Source organism: Myxocyprinus asiaticus, chromosome 1, assembly GCF_019703515.2.
Source record: "Myxocyprinus asiaticus isolate MX2 ecotype Aquarium Trade chromosome 1, UBuf_Myxa_2, whole genome shotgun sequence".
NCBI lineage: Eukaryota > Metazoa > Chordata > Actinopteri > Cypriniformes > Catostomidae > Myxocyprinus > Myxocyprinus asiaticus.
Window position 1 is genome coordinate 38,893,165 of NC_059344.1, and position 21,870 is coordinate 38,915,034.

The following is a 21,870-nucleotide window of genomic DNA, read 5'->3' on the forward strand; positions in this document are numbered from 1 at the left end:
GGTCGGTCCTACCCTCATACAGATCTTTGAGTGCCTTGGCCTGGTGGACCTGCAGGATGGCCATGGTGTGCAGGGCAGAAGTGGCCTGACCCGCGGTGTTGTAAGCCTTCGCCACGAGTGACAAAGAAAACTTACACGCCTTGGAAGGGAGCCTTGGTCGGTTCCACCAGGTGGCTGCACCCTGCGGGCATAAATGCACCACAACGGTGCTCTCTACCTGGGGATGCTTGACATATCCCTTAGCCGCTCCGCCGTCGAGGGTAGTTAGGGTGGACGAGCCGGCGAAGCGTGTACGGGCAGAGAAATGTGCCTTCCACGACTTCGCGAACTCCTCGTGCACTTCCGGGAAGAAGGGCACTGGGGAGGGGCACGGCTGTGAGTCACGCTCCAAGCCCAGAAACCAATCATCTAGCCGCGAACGCTCAGGGCAGGGCGGAGTATTCCACTGCAGCCCGATGTTCACGGCCGCCCGGGCAAGCATGGCTGCCAACTCAGCATCCTCCCCATCTACTGCCCGAGAGTGGGAGCTCAGAAGATTCGTCTGCTTCCAAAAGCAGAAGCCCACCCTCCGATGCTGCCACCGATAATTTATCCTCGTTGTGAGCCCCGAACGAGATATTAAATCCACCCTGAGATGGACCGCCTACCTCGCTCGTGAACTCTACCGGGCAGAACGAGTGTGCTGGGGGCTGGGAGGTCCGTGGGGATTGAGCCGGTGGAAACGCTCCCATATCCACATCCAGATCGCCCGCGGCGCTTGCTGACGCAGCCACCTGAGTTTCAACGCAGGACGGACCGGGTCGGGAAGCAGCCGCGGTGGCTCTCTGCTTCACAAAGAAGGAAGAGAGCCGCGACCGCAACGTTCTCATGGGCATGTTCTTGCAGTGAGAACATGACCCCTCCACGAAAGCTGCCTCGGCGTGCTGGCGACCCAAGCACTCGAGATCTCATGGTCATCTGGTGGGGAGAGATAATGGCCACACCCAGTAGCACAATGTGAAAGGACATCTTTAAAAAGACGCCAATCGTTTGTGCAAGCTCTTTTAGAGAAAATATACTCTTTTGGAATATACTCTTTTAACACCTGTGGACTCAGCTGCCGAAGCGCCCAGGGGAAGCACAATACTTGACCGTGCGAGAGCGACCGCTGATATGCTCTGTAAATTCCAGCAGCAAGGAATCAGGTGACGGAACGAACACACACACACATGCGCTTGGCTCCGAAGAACAAGTCTGAATGAGTAGTGCACACCATGTCCTTTTATATCCGTATGTCCGGGGCAGTGAGTGGCATGCAAATTCCACTTGACAATTTTCATTGGCCTTTTCTGAATAAAGCAAAGGTGATTGGGGCTCTCAAGAGCGAACCCCTAGTGTTACTACATCGACACAACGTCAAGTGAGTGACAGACAGGGAACAATAATTAAAATTGCCTATGATTATAGTCTTAATTGTTATATTGCATATTACTGCATATTTTGTGTTTAATAAAATTTATTTCATCATTTGATTGAATCAAATCCCATCATTATTGTTTCCCCGTTCTTTGTGTCTTTTGTTCATAATTTTATTGTGTCTACTGTTTTAACCTTACCAAAGTTAATATGCCTTTTTTTTCTCTCCCCTTTTCTCCTCAATTTGGAATGCCCAATTCCCAATGCACTCTAAGTCCTCATGGTGGCGTTGTGACTCGCCTCAATCATGTGGCTTGTTGAGCGCATTACCATGGAGACATAGTGCATGTGGAGGCCCACGATATTCTCCGCAGCATCCACGCACAACTCACCACGCACCCCACCGAGAGCGAGAACCACATTATAGTGACCACGAGGAGGTTACCCCATGTGACTCTACCCTCCCTAGCAACCGGGCCAATTTGGTTGGTTAGGAGACCTGACTGGAGTTACTCAGCACACCCTGGATTCGTGACTCCAGGGGTGGTAGTCAGCGTCTTTACTCGCTGAGCTACCCAGGCCCCGTTAATAAGCCTTCTTGCATTGTCTGCTAAGGCTGTAAATTATAGTATAAAAATAATTAAAGGTCTTCCATTTAAATCGCATTAGCCATATCACAGGTGTCACCTAAAATTTGGGCTATTTTATGTACAATCATTTCAAAATATCATTAATGTGTGGATAAATCACTTTAACCCTTGTGCTTCAATAAAAAAAAAAAATTAAAAAAACATTTACTCAGAGGTCCTTATAGGACAAAAATGTCCGTGTCAAAAAACTGCCATAATAATATTATATATTAATATTATTTTTCACTTTCAATGAGTAAATTTTTTTAACCAACATCAGTTCTAACCAACAAATTTTCTGGATTTTTACCCTTTAAATGCCAGTTTGATTACATAATGCCACTGTTATTATCAGGACTGATGTTGGTTAAAAAAAAAAAAAGTCAGTCAAAGTGGAAAATAATATTAATATATAATATTTTTGTGGCCGTTTTATGATGCTCTAAGGTCCTGAGTGTGAGTTTTTTTTTTATCTGACACTGCACAAAAAATAATAATGCATCAAAATCAATGTTGTTGCTAATCATTGATATATCCCAGACTGTGATAATAAAAAAATTAAAAAACATTTAAAGAATTGCATTTAGTATTTGGAAAATTTTTCATAAAAAACAAAAGTGGCATTATATAAACAAACTGGCATTTAAAGGGTTAAAATCCTGAAAATGAATGAATATTTGGTAGTTATGATCAGGACTGATGTTGGTTAAAAAAAATAACTAATTGAAAGTGGAAAATAATATTAATATATAATATTATTATGGCAGTTTTTTGATGCGGACATTTTTGTCCTCTAAGGACCTCTGAGTAACTGTTTAAATTGACGCACAAGGGTTAAACACGCACACTCCTCCGGAACTGGACCACAGATCGCTTGACAACCTCTGATGCTGTTGTTGTTTCAAAATAATTTGGAAGGTCAGATAAATGTGATTGGCTGGCCTCATCGAATCACTGATTTACATTAAATAAAGACATTACATCGTACCGGGAGACTCTGAGAAGTGGTGGTATGCAAGAAAAACTGCCGGTAGCCTACTCTGTAGACAAAATTCGAGAAGTGCAGGTACCCACTTCAAGCACTGATTATGTTACAATTTAATAGTAAATACACATTGTTCTTAATGGGGGAAATAAATACTTTCTACAAACAACTTTTTACTCAAATTATTCTGATAATATATATTGTAATGTAAACATTTTCATTAAATTATAAAAAGTTTAAAATATATACATTTTCACTAGTGAATCCCACTGTATATTTGCTAGAAAACATTTAGTTTTTTCAAAAGAAAGTAGGACACACATAATTATAACAGTGAAACCTTTTACAGTGTGTTGGTCGAGTGGTGTTTTGATCTTGAGTTGTATGATATTTTTATCTATATTGATGTCGCTTTGGATGTGACTGATTCCGGATTCAAACCTCATTCTTGTAGCTTTTTAATAAACTAAGCAAACTTGCTACTGCATATCTGTGGATCTAAGAAACGGGTGAGCAATTTATTATTTCCATATTATGCAATTTCTATGAAACGGAGATCGAACCATGGCGCGATACAGAAACTGAATGCGCATCTGAATGTGGGGGCGCATTGTCTCATGCCGTTCTCGTATCAGAGCGGCATGTATCGCCACTACCAGCGTCTGCAACTGACTAGAGTGAGGCACAATGAACTTGACATATTTTTTTAATAAGTGCACTCGCTTAATAGAGATGGAATGTGTCAAATGGATCAAACAAAACCGAATTTCTTTTTCTTTCTGGAATCGAAGGTGCTGGAAAGCCAATTTAACCCCTGGTAACAGGGTTTTGCTTTCCCCCACGAGTGGGCGGAGCCTTCTTGCAGACTGTGGGTGTTTTCCAAATGGCAGTTTTGCGCACTTGAAGGGCACTGCGGGAAGGGGATGCCACTCGAAAGAACGTTTCAAACAAAATTACGGTTTTATTTTTTCACAAAGAGCCCTTTTACAAGACTGTTAGTGAAGGGTACATTCATACAGTACTTTCATGCTCCCTTTAGAGTGCCCACATCAAGATATCTGTCCTTCAAAAGGAGTAAGGCATAGGGATGATCATTTTCAATTGGAATTCGCCCTGTATCTATTCACCTTACGCGCCAGAGAAACTAGTGTGCAGCCATCTTGACAATTTTGTCTCAGAACTTCCGTTCCCTTACGATTCAGTACACGTGACATTGCGTCACTAAGCCGACGCTATGGGGTGTGTCCTTCTACTTGACCTAGTTGAAACCTTTGTACAATAATGCCAGGATTGGCTATGGTGCTTTAGCCCACCCTTTTAGTCGCAAAGCTGTCCAGTATAAAAGCAGGTGCGCAAACACCATTCTTCAGAATTGTATTCCTTCAAGACAGTGATTCATCTCTTGTCTAGAAGCCTTCTACTACTTTGCCGCCGACATACACGAATCAGCAGGCAGGATCTTCACAGCAACGAGAAGACTCACCGCTCCCCTGCAGTGTTCTGGCAAACATTTACTCCGCCTCGCTGCTTGACGCTTCACTGGTGAACAGGTTGCTTCAACATCCTGATTTCCTGCAGCACTTCGGCAGGAGTTTTGTATCTTTATAAGCTATTGTTGATATTGTGTATATATATACGTATATCTGTACCACAGGTCTGTTGAATGCTTGATTCTGATTGGTTGACGGACGTTCTAAGGTGTGCAATTATTTTTCAATTAAATGCATGGCTATGAAGTAGTTCCAGGTCTTGACCGTGTAATGGTTCCATATCACTTTGCCAAATTTCAGTTATTTCAAAGAGCCCTACAGGCTACCACAACAAAATAACCAATTAAAACAAAGACACTGGTTAAAGTAAATCAGTTAAGAATGTCAAACAATGTCTAAAATATCCTACATTTATTTAAATTTTGGTTAAAAAGAGCCCTCACGCTCCCTCGTCTCACCCGCACTTACATACGCTCACATACATACATATGCACGTGCATGCACACACACACACATTGAGACTTGAGTCGTGTCCAACAAATAAAGCCGCATCCCCACGACTTGATCAATACAGTTTCCGTTGTCCGAAATATCTTTTAATGTTTCAATGTATTTTGCCCTAATCATGTCTCTTGCTTCATCTGGCGAGTGGTCAATGGAGGACGTTGCCGCTCCTTCCCCCAGCGAGGGCGAGGAGCGTGTATGCGCCACTGACAAGAAAATGCTTTGCGTCCTTTCAAGGGCGGTCAAAGAGCTCGGTCTCGAGTGGTCTCCTCCAGAGGAACCTGAAAAATCTCGCCTTGATGAATGGTTCTTGCAGTCCGGACGCTGTCAAGTGACCGCATTCCGCAGAACTGCCCTGTTCTTCCCAGAAGTTCATAACGAACTGACAAAGTCCTGGCACATTCCCTATTCAGTTACTTACTGCAATTCCACACTCCTCACTAAAGTGGACCATGGGGAAGACAAAAGTTATGCCCAACTACCCCCTGTGGGAGAGGCAGTAGCGGCACATCTCTGCCTGGTGAGTAGCAGGCCATGGAAATCACACCCCATTCATCCTTCCAAGCCGTGTCGACTGACGTCCGCACTGTGTGTCTGAAAGTGTCTGTTTTGTTTTATATTCCGTTTACATCAAGATTTTAATCTAATTTAAGCATATTGATTTTAAAAAGTACAATTGTGATTTTCTTTAATGTTGACCTTGCATGTGTAATAATATGAGCGGTCACTGTTGGAAATTTCATGTCAAATACACATTTTAACACAAATTATTAACAAGTTGAAACCTAAACAACTGTGTAGAATTACATGTATAACAAGTAAAAGCTTGTATTATGAAAAAGTGCAGCATATCATAGCAGTCTGAATGTGATCTGCCAGGTCCAGTTTACCTCTGCGTGTACTGGAAAAAGATGAACATTTAGTGTGACAGAAAAAACACCTCATGAGCATTTTCACGTAGTAAAGGGGTGCTGTAGACTCACCATCAACTCTTGGTGAAAAATACTTTCTGTGCTCCCACACGTAATCCATTTTGTTCGATTCGATTATCAGTAGCTTCAATACAAACAGGATGTTAGATGACAAAATTCGGAAACAGCGGAGCATGGAAAAGGGGCGGGGCTGAATAAGGTGAATAGACATAAGGTGCCGCATAAAGCCTGATTTATTTACTGTAAGTAAAGTTGCAGGCGCGGCTATTTTAACAACAGTGGAGACACAGTGAGCAGCAATATAGATGGATACTGATATCTTTCGCTTAAACACACTGCAGTAAACAAGAATGAAGTGAAACTTCATCTTCATCTGTCAGATATCTGACTCAGATGGTTCAGCTAAACCAGGTTTGTGATTGGACAAGTTAACATGGCACCTTTAGACTATAACGTTTTATTTTTATTCAGCATGTTAGGAGCCTTTCATTATAAACAGGTTTTTGTTCTTCCTTTGTTGAAATTAAACAGAGATGTTATCATCTCTGACATGCAGTGGCGTCAATTCACCAAAAGCCATGGAATGGTAAGTTCTGATGACGTCATCCGATCTTACTTCATCACGTGACAGCATCAAATCAAGTCCCAAATATTTTAATTAATTCCTGACAATGTCAATACATGTTGCAACAGCCATCATCAAATATCACATTGAAGCACCTGTTTACTAAATACTCTATGAAAAGCAGCTTCATATGCCAATTAGTGCTTCAACCAGTTAAACTGCTCTTCCTTGAGAGGATTGATCAGGTAGAAAGGGAAGATAAAAAATGTCTAGGGGACTTCAGTAGCTCTACAAGCCTAGGGCAGTGGAAGTCCATATATTCAAGATCTTCATACAAGTCATTATCTGCTTAGACAATCTGACCTTTTCTATGTTTGTACAAGAGCGTTTTGTGAAGAATATCCTCTGTGTGCTTTCATCCACACTGATGGACTAGTGCCAAGTTGCTTGACATTTTCTGTGTTCTGAACTTTATGTTTAAAGACTTTGCTTCCTGCCATTAGAGCAGCTTCTATTGTGTTGGAAGCATAATTGCTGAAGGACAGGAAATTGTCAGATTTTGAAAAGGCTTCCATGCCAAGAAACAAACTACTGGATGTTCACTATGTACTTGATCATTCATAATAGATTAAAAAAATTCTGCTGTTAAACAAATGTAAAGTTTATTTGCTGTTTTGATTCAGAAGAGAATCATGCAAGTTCAAATCTTAAAAATTTGGGTCTATTGAGAATTTAACTGTCTAATGTTCTTATAGTGTCTAGATCTCATGACACCTGATGAATTTGGGAAATTAGTTCAAGTCTTGTTCCATTTGTCAAAAAGACTTTCTGCTTCCAACACTTGGTGAACGCTGATCAATTCACAGAGACTTTCTCCTGGAAATACAGTAGCTTTAAGTTTGAGTGGAGTTTTCATGATGTATGCATGGTAATTTTTTGGCATGGTAGTCAAAAAGGCACATCATACCTGAATACACAGAATTGATCTGTGTTCTAGTATTTTATTATTATAATTTTTTTTTTTAATAAAAAACATTATCAGGATGATTTGGAACTCAATAGAAACACTTTGAAAAGTACTCCAAAGGTGCAGTACCTATTTTAATCTCCTGAGCATGACTGCTGTATGCATTTTCCATTTCCCTTTTTGATTTGTAACTAGTAGCACCTAATAAACATAATTCATTTCCTAAAAATGTATGCCCTCAAATGGCGACAGCGCGACTAAGTTGTGAAATTTTAAATAATACCAAGCAATAGAATTATTTTTTATTTTCAAATTGTTTATGTTATCTGAAATTAGCATAATTAATTACAATTCAAAATAATGGCCAGCATCATCCAATGATTGCCAACCATGTTCAAATAAAATTTAGCATTATTAATTCTGAATCTAAGAACTGATTACCATTGTCCCATGTCTGCCAAACATGTTGAGTAATTCAAACATCATCTGCAGCCTGAAACTAAACATTTGGTCAGATGTTAGGAGTGAATTCACTTGGCTGCATGGGAAAGCTATAGGATGTTCCCTTGCTCCCTATTTTGTGAATGACTTAACCTCCAGTGTGCTGTCTGTCTGCACTGGTCTCAGAACAGTTCAAAATGCACTTTATTTTCATCCTAACTCCATATAAATCCTCTGAAAGAATTTTTTCTCAATGTGGAAATGCACAGTAAATATAGGATTTCTAAGGAACAGAATAGCGCTATAGTCCATGTCAGTGGCCATTGTGTTTAACAGCATGCTGTTTCATGTTAAATCGCTCAAATGTAAAAAAAATAAATAAAAAAAACATGGCATATCGGATTAAACTAGAGTAATTAGGTTTCTTACCAGATGTAGTTTTGTTGGTGTTTTTCCCAAAGACAAATTCTGCTGAGATCAGCGGCATGTTGTTTTGTCACATGACTCGGTATGTCAAAAGTTTAACCCTTTACTGACAGCCTGGAGTGTTCTGAACTGAAATCAGTTGGTTTAAATTAAATTATATTATCCATAGCATATAGTGAAGAAAACAACTCACAGTCCACACATGAGGACGCAGGGTTGCACAAGGTTAAAATCACAACACTTTCAGTTAAAAAGAAAAGGAAAACATAAGAAACATAGAGAAGAAGACAAAGGAAACCTCATATTGTATTCTATAAATAGAAATGGAATCATTATGGTGACATCATGCTGCAAAATGCTGCATGATGCATTTCTAGTTAGTACGACATAGTTAGGCGATCTTTGTCCCTGACTTTGACTTTTTTGATTTAAACAAGTATTTTGATATAGACATTTATCTAAACACTGACAGACCACTTTATATACAAATAAAACCAGGAGTACTGTATGTGATTCACTTATTCAGTTATTCACACATCAGTCATTTGCATTCCAGTTGAAGCTGCTGTTAATGTTTTTGATTTCTTGTTTTGATGCTATTATTAGCAGCATACCATGAATTTGAGCATATGGACACCCACTCACTTAATGAAAAACAGAATGCTTTGTCAGAGTGTGTCTGTCAAGCATCAGCAATGTATTGATATGTTTTAAAATTTGGAAATCAATCATCCAGATACTGCATTACTGAAAAGTAATGCATTGAAAGTTTACACTGCCAAACTGGCTTAACTTTCATTAAGATCTGCAGATAAGATAATTGCTATAATGAACAAAGGCCAAAACATGTCCAGATAATCTACTAAATTTGTGGTTCTTAATGCTGCAAAAATAGACTCCTTTTGTGTGGGACTAACTGTTATCTTCATTAGTACCACTCTGTGGTTCACTCTACACTGAGAAATACATTTTATGTGGTGATCTGTGCGGTCTGAGACTAAGACACATTATAGTAATGGTTTTAATGTCTTTAAACAGATGAATGAATATCTGAGTGATCTTCAAGCTCTGTTATTCATTGCCATTTACATACACACAGAAATAGCCAATTCTGTCATTATCTGCCCATCTCATGACTTACCAATACAGGGCTCCAAACTAAAAAAAATGACTTAGAAGCCATTGGCTCCTAAACTGAAATATTAAGGAGCCAAATGGCTGTTTTTAGTAGCCAAATCACAGATTCCCTGATTTAGATTGCTGTTCAGAAACTAGATAGAAAGCCAAAGAAAAGGAAGTCAGCTGATAACCCATTCATCGAAGGTTTAATAAACAGTGTACTTTATGTAGATGCTAAGTTTGTATTCCCTTTTGTCTCATAAATGTTCACATCCCTTTCATAATTTATAAAAAAAATTTTTTTATTTAGTACTGCTCTTCAGAATCTACATTACAGATATTAACATAAAGTATAGTATGCATATAGTAGTGTGTTGTCTTCTTGAGCATCAATGAATGTTTGCACCTTGTGTAATAGTTGTGTACAAGTCCCTCTATTGTCCTAAGTGTCAAAAGCTTGATTATATATACAGTTTATATAATTTTAATTGTTTTAAAATAGTCTTTCTTTACAGTTACCGGATGGCCCCAGACACAGAGACTACAAGAGTGCAAATTGAATGAAATCCCAGATGCAGTTTATTGTGCTACCCAAATCCCAATCAATAATTTCCAGAAGAAAAAAAGTTTTTAATTATAAAGAATCCCGAAAAACACATGGGACTCTTATTTTGAAATGTCTGCACTCCCAGTTGTGAGCTCACTGACGGCTGATTCACTGAGAAAGTGCTGTGTGTCGTTTGGAAGGATGCGTCCTCCGGAGGTCGTGTTTGTCGGCCGCATACGTCATCAAGGCTGTCTCGTTTCAGAAAAGCGAGTAGGACACTTCGAATGCGACCGGGAATTCGGAGAATGCATGAGGTGTATCCTTCGTGGGCACTCACAACCCACAATTCTTTGCTTCAACGGAAATCTATAAAAAAAAATGACGCCAATTTGCCCATAAATATGATGTTCAAACGCAAGTCATGTTAATTCCCAAGTTGAAGTACCTCACAGGTGTAGATGGGTGCAGAGTATATAATATGTATAATTATATTAATATATAATAAAAATAAAGTATTAGACTAAAACTACACCTGTCAAATCTATTTTCTTTTCTCTTTACATCTTTATAACTCTCCTTAATTTTACCTCATACATTCCCTTCTAAAGTGACTTTGTTCCCGTCTCACTCAAAGCGCTCGCACTTGTTAAAGAGTTGCATGCTGTCATAGCAACCATGTTACAATCCGTTTCCGTTTGTCCTACGAAGCGTCTAGTTTAAATGAGACTTGTTTAAAGGAGGACACTCGGTATACCGCAGCCTTCAAAGGACGCATCCTACCTAGCAAGCAGCCTTCGAAACGAGACACTGCCTCTGATTCAAACTGCTAATGGTAACCTGAACTCCTGAGTTCAAACCCTCAATACTTTTCGGGTGATTCATGAAAATGATCCGGTTCAAAAGAGTCATTTGTTCACGACTCTCTCGCACTGGGTTTGTTGTTGCGTGCAGCGCAGCAAGCTCATCAGAAATAGAACGGGTGAAAAGCATTGCAAGACACACTGGTTGTGCGTGCTCTTAAAATATATTCAATAACTCACAAGATGAAATCTGACGAAACCGCATATCAGAGGTGTCATGCCCATTCAAAGTAAGGGGACACGTGCCCTCTCAGATTTTAAATGGATTATTTGAACTTCCAAAAACATATTTTTACCTTTGATAATTAAACTGAATGATTATTGCATGTAAAAAAGAAAGTGTATGTGGCAGAAATCTTTATTCACATTCAACATTTTTTTTTTTTTTTTTGTCAGTCCAACTGAGTCACATGTTCCGCTAAAGGCAATGTCCTGTGGCTGCCTTGGATCACGCTCACAGGAAGGTCCAGCAAATATGGGAAAGCACCATGTTAAACTAATTAATTAAATCAACTTATATGCAGTTAACCTGGAACAGTCAATTATTATTTTTTTCATAGTCTAATATAGATTGTCAATATTTTTGTTTGATTGGTCGCTGTTAATTTCCTTTGGTGCTGAGATGCGTTTGACTGGTTTCGCAGCATAACACTCTTTTCTTCATGTTTAAAGAAAGCAGCAGTTCCTCTGCTTTCCAGTCACTATAAAAACTGTTAGTGTTTTTTTTTTAAGTAACTGTAACAGATAGTATTTTCAGGGCAAATGGAGGAGTCAGGAGGCAGCGAAAGCAGTCGACGTGAATACTTTATTACTCTTCAGCTTCGCTCACAAAACTCAAACAAAAAGGGCACTCAACGGCCAAATGATCTCTCTCTCTCTCTCTCTCTCTCTCTCTCTCACACACACACACACACACACACACACAAACACACACACACACGTTACTCAATCGAGTTGTACACACAGAAAGAGCTTCTCTCTTTCTGCCGACTGATGCTCTTTGTAGGCCTTTTCAGGTCTCCCTCCGCCATCACTATAACAAGAAACAGGTTTTTTTATTTTTTTATTTTTATTTTTATTTTTTTTTTAGCATGCAAAGTTTTTATTTATTTATTTTTTTTATTATTATTATTACAGAACAAGAACACTTACAACAAAATATACATACAATGATCACAATGAACTCTGATACAATTATAGTAGCAACAAAAAGTAAAATTATAAAGAAAGAAAAAACAATAACAAATAATAATAATTAACCAAATAAAACCAGGGGATAACTTAAAATGAATTAACAAGAGAAAAGGTTTCAAGTATTCTATACATTCGTTTTGCCTTTTTATTTCTTATATCTTTTAGATTCTCAATATAATGCATCAGTTCAGTTTTAAATGGTATGATGTTAGGTTTATTGTTTGCCCATTTTTGTTTGTGTATATGGTATTTTCCATATATAATTAACAGATTTATCACCAAATTTTGTTCCAAACTCTTATTCTTAAATAATAAAAATATATCTTTACCAGTTAGTCGAATCTTTAATTTTGTGTGTTTAAGTATTAAATATTCAATATCAATCCAAAAAAGTTGGGTAAACACACATTCAAAGAATAAGTGTAACAAGAAACAGGTGCTAATGATAATGACAGCCCAGGTGACGAGACTTACCGCTCTCCCTCTCCCGCAGACAGACACGACCACGCCCCCATCCCCACAGTAATGAAAGGCAGTTTTACATGGTTGCTCTGTAGCAATAGATTTTGAATCCGTTAAGAAAGGTGGCGGGCGGCTGAACGGAGAGGACCCGCGCTGTTTACATTCTCTACTAGGGAAAAACTGTAATGTGTCAAACAATGATGGAAATTGCGATAACTGGCATGATGAGACAGTATTCCGTGTTTTCTTGGCATGTTTCAGAAGATGAAAGACAAACAGATATGGTTTGCTTGGTGACATTTCCACAGTATTCGTCCAATCACTGTTATTGTAAACGGTGCTCTCTTCTCTATGGGTTCTTCTCTTTTATAAAATTGTACATCCTCATTCACTTTCCTTGCATAATTTCTTTGCAAATTTTCTGTGAAATATCAAGAATATTTTTATTATTTACTGTGAGCATTTTTGGGAGGAACCTTATTTTCTTTTTGATTCTCTCAGGAATAAAAAAAAATAAAAATAAATAAATAAATTCTCCCTGTGGATTATAAAAAGCTAGAATTTAAAACACATTTAATTTTAGCGTGGTGAGACCTATGTTTAAAATGCAATGCCCTGTTCAGTTCTTTATTTTAAATGCATCCACATTTATTTTTTTTTATAGCCTGCATATGAGCCATTCATTTATTATCTTAGTATTTTGAAACACTGACGTTCGACCTGGAATTTAGAGTCTTAAACTATCATCTAAGAGTGAGTTAGGTTACCTTTTGTAAATTAACGTTTGGTTGGATTGCCCTAAAGTTGATATTTGATATATTTTATGTGTCATTTTATTTCTAAATTTAGTTTTTTTTTTTTAAGTCTAGGTTTAAATAATCTGTAGTTGAATTAGAGGTCAAACTAAAGAATTTTGCCCTTGGAATTCATTTATGAAATAGAGGTAGGCTAAATTTGTGCCTCATTAAATAACATTGCATTATTTCACGCCTTTAAATGTACTATTACACCATATCTATTGGTTTTTTTAGTGTTATTAAAAATCTGCGCATCTTATGATGTGGCTTGTTGAGCGCGTTACTGCGGAGACCTAGCGCATGTAGAGGCTTCATGCTATTCTCCGCAGAATCCACGCACAACTCACCACGCACCCCACCAAGTGTGAGAACCACGTTATAGTGACCACAAAGAGGTTACCCCATGTGACTCTACCCTCCCAAGCAACTGGGCCAATTTGTTTGCTTAGGAGACCTGGCTGGAGTCACTCAGCACGCCCTCGCGGCTCCAGGGGTGGTAGTCAGCGCCTTTACTCGCTGAGCTACCCAGGCCCCGGAAATGATGCCTTTTTACACATCCCTAGCCGTTGTGTTGTTGAAATGTAATGAATTAATATATTCATTATAAATCCTAATAACTCATGATGCACTGTTGTAAGTGACAATTATAGATTATTAAAGCCACAAAGGTGAAACATGAATTAGAACTGTTGTGCTGGATGATAGCCCAACAATGCCCTCTTAAAATGTAAAAAATGCCCATGAAAAACAACTCAAGCAGTCAAATATTTCCCCTTGATGGAAAGGTTAATATATATCACTCTGGTATGAATGGCCTCTTTTAGAAATGCTTTAGCCAACAGATATATATTTACTCAAGAAAATTTAAAACTTCAGCCTAGGGAACATGCCCGGACCCCCCTTGACAATACACTTCTTTTCTTGGTCAGGTTGTTGTGCGTACCCTGAGATTAAATACCGCAGGAATGCGATTATGAAATGTTTTTCTTGAAAAAGTTTTATTTCATTTTTTTAAAATAGAATGTAATGGTAATAGATACATGTTAAAAAAAAAACTAATATTACTTTAGAGTGCTTTTAAGTGTCAACCAAGCTCCCCAGCCATGACACCTATTTTAAATCTACATTTTGCATGGATGATTTAAAGAGAAATACAAGACACACAATACAATCCATTTTATTAGGTTAATTTTCTTTTAGTAAGTTCATTTAGTTTTATTATCTATAACTTACACTGAACATGGAAAACTACATTTACAGTAATCATCTCATTCAGGGGAAGGTGACATGTTCACCTTCTTTAGAGATAGGCTTCAGCTCACTCTCTGTTGAGTTGAGACACATTTTGCACTGCCTCTTATGTCGTGTATGGAAAATATGTGCACAAAAGAAGCGGCAAGAGCACAAGAAAGCAATGTAAAACTGTCTGAAGATGTAAAAATGCAATCGAATGCAACCATTACTGATACAATTACTGATTATACCATTTCCTGTGATTTATACTGTGTGTTGCAGCAATATGAACTTTGCATAAATGGCGGTGGTGGGTTTGGTTTAGTTGACCCTGGTGCCCCCTCATAACAATTAGGTGCATGACGCCCCTACCTCATATGAACACACACAACCCGACTGTCGCCAGTGGCGACAAGATTTTAAAATATTGTCGCAATCAATTATTTTTGGTCGCATTTGTGACCATTTTAGTCGCAATCTGGAGCCCCGCAATAAGGTCTCGATTAACCAATGGACCGCAAAAAATTCAGGAAATTGACTGAAAATCAGAATTTGTATTGATTTAGTTGCAACATTATGTTGCACTTGTTTCATCGATGAAACTTGTTTCATAATTGTCTTGACATTGTCAGTAGGGAAGAGCTGCACTGCCTGATTCCCAAGAGTTTAATTTGCATCCTCACGAGATTGCTTTCTTTTTGAAACAGCCAATGAAGAGTCATTATGCATGTTATTTGTGCATTTTTGGCGCTGGCAGTATTACAGCAATTCATTTTAATTCCTTGCCATCTCTGACTGCACCTAAGTTGAATGTGGGTTTAATTTGATGTATAAAGAATTATGAGCAGAGACTAGGATAGGATATGTTTAAATTGTTTTTGATTATTCTCCATTAAACATTTATGAGTAAAGCCCATACAATGACCTCAACTGACTGGCCAGGGAAAGACAAAGTAAAATACACTTCATGCTGTAATATTGTCCTGTCTCTTCCTACAAGAGGTGCTTTATGATGTTTCATTATGCAGAGAGAATCTCAGATATTAGTAAAGAGTTTAGTGTCTCATTTTTCTTCTGTCTTAGCCAAATGCACTGCTAGACTGGATATCTTTTATGCATTTGCACTGCAGTGTCACATAGAATCTAAGTTTTCTAGTTGCTTTGTGTTTGCATTTTTTCCCTACAATTTACATTCTGAGGCTATTCAAGAAGACATGCAGTTTGTTTCACTGCAGTAGTTTAAGGAAATCAGTTTAAATGATCTCTGACTTCCCTGCTGAGAAGGCCAGTATGCTGTTAACACAAAATGTTGTTTTTTTTTAATATGTGGGTCCCCATCATAGAAAGCTAGTGTGCTGGTGTCCCCATCAGGCTTTTTAACTAGGTTAACTAGCAAGACTTCCAACTTGGTCTACCAGCTTCTTCAGAACAAACATGCTGGTTGACGAGCTTCACCAGCTAAGTTTTTCTGGTAATCACTGTGGCTATGCTGGTCTGGTCCACCAGCTAGAACATTGCTCTCTTTTATAGTGTAGTTTGGTCATCAAATCTAAAAATAATGCTCTATTTCATTTGACCGTTCATATTTATTATTGCTCCATCAGTTATATTTATGCTGATAGAAACAATTGGATTTTTGTCTTAGCAAGAAATGTTTTTTACTTAACTATTTTTTAGCATTATTATAAATGATGTGTAGTCCTCCCTATCAGGTTGTGCAGAGAATTGTGGCCCTGGTAAGAAACACATTTAATTATGTCTTTAATAGATCATAAAAAAATAAAAATAAAAACTAAAAAAAAAACTATTATCTATAGAATCAACAACCCCTCTTGGATATGCCTCTTTTTGTGAAATTAATATTTGTCTCATTATCATGAACTGTACGGGTAGGATGATTATCATACAGTTCTTGAATTTAAAAAAGTAGGTTAAACATCAATAACAAAGAATCTTGCATCTTGAATACGAGGTATTATCCTTATAAACAGATTTAGATTTGTATACGTTCATTTCACATAAGAGCTGTGATATGAGGAAACAACAGTGTACCAGGCCCCTTTTTGTTGTTAAGTCTCCACCTTGTGGTAGATCACAAGAATTGCAGCATGTCAAAGAATTTCCATCACTTTAAAATTGCATGTTGTCACTATAATAAACTCTTTAACACTAGAAGTGATGTAGATGAGACAGAGGAACAGGTTCTCTCCTAATCAAGGTTAGGTCAGTGGAATCACTGCCATAGTGTTTACCAATAGTAGTGAGACTTTTTTAAATGCTTGTTGCTATTATGTTTAAAACTTACATAAAGTATTTGAATACTATTACAAGCTTAGGTTTCAGCTTTTCTTCATTTAACATTGATTAATTGTAAGGTTATCAGTGATTTGGAATTGTTACCTTAAGGATCTATTTCTACTTGATCAATACTTAAAATGAATTTTGTGTTTAACATTATGTAGTGAGGATGATTTTGTCACGTTTAATAATACTGTATTGGAATTCAACCAGTTAATTTAAATGTTAGCATGTAAAGCATATTTTTTAGGTTATCTGATGTATTTTTGATTTATTTTTACAGTTTATGTCAAATGTGAGAATATTCAATGCTTCGAACCATTTGTCAGCTTGTACTGAGAGCTTTCAACTGTGTGGCCAGATATTTTGTCAACTGACAAAGGCAGCAATCCACATTCAGAGTGAGAGATCCAGAGTTTATCAAAATGGACCAAAGTGAAGTCTCTATTTGTATTCTCCATTTTCACTTTAGCTCTGATCTATCAGAGGACAGAACAGCCACAATACTAATCATAGCACAGTCCTGGATTTTCTTGAAAAGACTGACCTAACAGGGGTCCTAGAACTGTTATGAAGCCTATCATGGCCAGAAGTAAGAGCATTTGCAAATGAGTGACAAAGTGCACAGTTCTAGAGGCATATCATATTACCACTCACTCTATTTCCCTAAGGCTCTGTTTTATGGTTGTACAGTGTAGAGCTCGAGGAATCGTGCACTAGAAGTGCAGCCGAGTCTATATTTGAGTGTGATGACTGTAATTAGAGTGTGATTATTCTTGGAGACGGTTTAGAAAAAAAGGCAGCCGGCAGCGAGGTAGGTTGCTATGGAAACCGACACGAAAAGAGGCAGTGAAAATGGTCGGTTCACTGGTGGTTATGTCATGTGTCTGGGGCATATGTAAAAGTTTTGACATGCTACTGTAGGCTTTAAGTTAAAGGCAGGGTAAGATATTAAGTATGCATAAGTTGAACTTGACTATGAAAATTAGAATATTGTTTTATTTGTTGTTGTTGTTTTCTTCCTTATTTGACATTCTTATTCTCTTGATTGGTTCCTCTCATTGCATTGAATGTATTTTAAATGATTTTTTATTACTCTTGTTCTCCGTATTTCTCTCTTTCTCTCTTCCCTACTGTGTTCTAATGTGCTTATGTTCACAGATTAGAATTCCATTCTGAAAAAGAGCTACTTGTGATAATCAGTGAGGCAGTCTGTAATTTACAATGACAAAATGATTGACATTAAATCAATAAGACAAATCATATAGACCATGCATGCCTTATCTTATGATATTAGTCTGGCAGAGACAGTCATGTCATGGTGCAGATGAGCACCTCTTACACGGTGAAGGAACACTTGTGGTCATTAGTATTCCTTGTGAGGACAGCTGCTACATCCTGCATCCTCACTGTTCACCCAGATAGCCATTGAATTATGAAGCCAATCTGAGCCATGGTTTGGGTTACCTAGCAACAGACAATTGAGTGGCACTGGGTCCCTGGTGATGGAGAGATAAACAAGAGGCCAGATAATATGTATGTGTGTGTGTGTGTCTGTCTGTCTGTGTATGGATGCATTTCCTGATGGCCTGTGTACTTATCTCGAAAGTGTAAAAAAATAAAAAATAAATAAAGAAATAAAGAAAATAAATACCCTGAACTCCTATGGCTATTATGACCCCAAGCAGAAACAAACCAACGGTCAGTGGACACAGACGGTTGTGATATTCCCTCAGGCCTAACATGGGTGGTCATGTTTACATCTTGAATGCTTTTACCATGGTTGTCACTATCACTAACTAGAGGAACACTGTTTTTAGAACAATAGCATTATAGTTTCTTGCACATTTAAAGAGCAGGAGGTTGCTTACATGATATAAAGTATTAATTTACTCTATAAAGCATACATTTTAAATATAATAAACAATAAATAATGGTTGCTGATTATCTGATTATTTAGTATTAGTGCAACATACAATATGTTATTGGAGTGGTTTTACTGTTTATATATATATATATATATATATATATATATATATATATATTGCAGTTGATTTACTTTTTGCAATACCTCATGTGTTTGTAAAAAATGCCTACAGTATGTGTTTATTTTGCAGATGGAGTATTTGGGCGATGTCTCCAAAGAAAGAGTTATTCAGGCACAGTTCCATATACCTATGATGTGTCTCCAGCAGTGATTCAACGTTTGAGGAATGTTCTCAAGAAACTGGCCCACAGAGGTATCGCTTTGTCTCACTGTGATTTTGCCAAGCAACAGATGTTCATGGATCAACATCTTTTGATGGTCCTGGAACAACATTTTTGTCAAAGAAACAATGCCCTAGCCCTATTCCTACTCTTAACACTAACCCTAACCTACACCTACAATTAGAGGGAAGGGATATGTTTAGAAGAATGGTGTACAAGCCACTAACCCTAACCCAATGCCTAACCCATCATTAATCTTAAATCTAACCCTTAAATCTGATAGGTTAATTGAAATGTTGTTCCAGGACCAACAAGAATATTGATGCAGGAACATGTGGTACATCACATCACCATGCTTTTCTTTGTTAACCTTTCTGCCAGCACTCTTGCATGTCTGTTTGCCATGTTCACATATAACATTTAATTGTTTTTTTATTTCCACAGTGTAAAATGCCTAATTATTTACATATCCACAAGTCCATTGTCTGTCCCCAATTACGTCTCTTTGTTTACCAACTTTTTGCCTGTTAATTATTCCGTTCTTGTCAGTTATCAGTTGATTTGTCTTTCAGTCTGTTGCGTTTCAGCTTGTGGACTTGTCATTACTTAACTTGTTTGTTTCCTGTAATTATACTTATCAGACAGGTAAACTGTCTGATACTGTAACCTGTTTGTCCTTTTGCCCTTTTACTTATTCATTTTATACATATACATTTTTTGCTTCAGTTTTGTAATTTATCCATTGTCTTAAAGGGATAGTTCACCCAAAAATTAAAATTCTCTCATCATTTACTCACACTCATGCCATCCAAAATGTGTATTACTTTCTTCTGCAGAACACAAATTAAGATTTTTTTTAGAATAATATCTCAGCCCTGTAGATCCATACATTACAAGTGAATGGTGGACAGAACTTTGAAACTTAAAAAGTCACAAAGGCAGTATAAATGTAATTCATAAGACTCCAGTGGTTAAATCCATGTCTTCTGAAGCAATATGATGAGGGTAAGAAACAGATTAATATTTAATTCATTTTTTACTGTAAATCTCCACCTTTGACCAGCTCCTACCTGTAGGTGGTGCTATGCATAAAAAATGCAAATCCCTAAAAAGCAACAGAAGAAGAATGTGGAAGTGAAAGTAGAGGTTTATAGTAAGATACGACTTAAATATTAATCTGTTTCTCACCCACACCTATCAAATCGCTACAGAAGACATAGATTTCACCTCTGGAGTTGTATGGATTACTTTTACTACTATTGTCTGTGATTTGTGGAGATTCAAAGTTCTGGCCACCATTCAATTGCATTGTATGGATCTACGGAGCTGAGATATTCTTCTAAAAATCTTTGCTTGTGTTCTGCAGAAGAAAGAAAGTAATATACACTTTGGATGGCATGAGGGTGAGTAAATGATGAGAGAATTTTCATTTTTTGTGAACTATCCCTTTAATTTCCTTCTATATCCTCACTTTAAAAAAAACAAAAAAACAAATAAACATAAAAATAAATAATATGACTTGACCGGAAAGATCCTGTGGAACCCTAACTCAAACCCTAACTGCCTTCAGAGGACTGACAGCATATTCACTGTTCTCTTACAAAGTCATTCATGTTTTATTATAGGTAAATTTAATATTTAAACCACCTCAGCTGCAAGTTTAAAGTTAATCCATAACTGAGATTTAAAATCAGAGTTTAAAATAATGGAGCAACAGGATTAAAGTCAATTCAGATTTACTCTGATATTTAAATCAGGATCAAAACGATTATTTAAATGTAAATCTGATTATTTAAACAAAGTTTAAAGTTTGGTGCAACAGAATTATTAGATAAACCTTGATTTAATCTAAATTTAAGATTAATCCTGGTTGGTGCAACCCAACCTTAATCTACCTTTAATTACTCTTTTAAGACCCTTTGATTGATTTATAGTTAATTGGCTACCTCTGGTGGACAATAAATATTGTAGGCCTTAAATATATATTTAAGGCCTTAAAGGCCTATATTTAAGGCCTTAAATATAGTTGATAAATTAGGTATTTCTTATGTTACAGCCATGCCAAATTGATGAAATTTTGCATGTTACCTCAGAATGTTCTTTTGTGCATGTACACTAAGTTTTGTTAAGTTTAAAATACGTGCTGACAAGATATGGGTCAATTAGTCATAATAGGCCATACCCAAAAACCTATTGGCTAATATCTTCTGTATGATTTACCATATCAAATTTATTTTGATAATTTTTTGTCAGGAATGTCTGTAGATAATGTATACAAAGCTTAGAGTGAATTTAGCAAAAACCCTAGGACAGGTTTGAAAAAGTAGAAATGATAGAAAAGTTTTTTTGCGGAAATGGAAATTCATGTGACCACATGATTTGGAGGCACTGATGGATTCACTGAAATAATAAAAAAATATATTTTCATCCTATACAGTTCTGGAGTTAATTCAACTGCTTTGAGCACAGTTGCACATTTAGGATTTTCTTAAGTTATAGTGCCCCCTAGCATAAAAAATGAATGAAACTTGGGTCTATGTGTACAAATTTTAAGTTTGTCATTATAGGCCATGGCCAAAACATATTTGCTTATATCTTTGGAATGATTTGACGCATCAAAATTATTTTGATAACTTTTTGTCAGTAGATGATATATACCAAGTTTCATGAGAATTGGGCAAACGGCCTAGGACGAGTTTGAAAAACTAGGTTTTTTTAATCAAAATTGTAAATAAAAATGTTTTTGCGGAAATGGAATTTCAAGTGACGATATCATTGTGGGGCACTAGTGGATTCAGAGAAGCTACACATTTGTATA

At 37.3% G+C, this 21,870-nt stretch overlaps 1 protein-coding gene across 1 annotated transcript in view; it reads left to right on the plus strand.

The window, feature by feature from the left end:
• Positions 1-21,870, plus strand: part of LOC127442826 (receptor-type tyrosine-protein phosphatase N2-like) — a 280,031-nt gene that overhangs the window by 40,603 nt on the left and 217,558 nt on the right. The window contains exon 3 of the mRNA XM_051701041.1: positions 18,962-19,084. Coding sequence (XP_051557001.1) covers positions 18,962-19,084 — 123 coding nt within the window. The remainder of the gene's footprint in view (positions 1-18,961; positions 19,085-21,870) is intronic.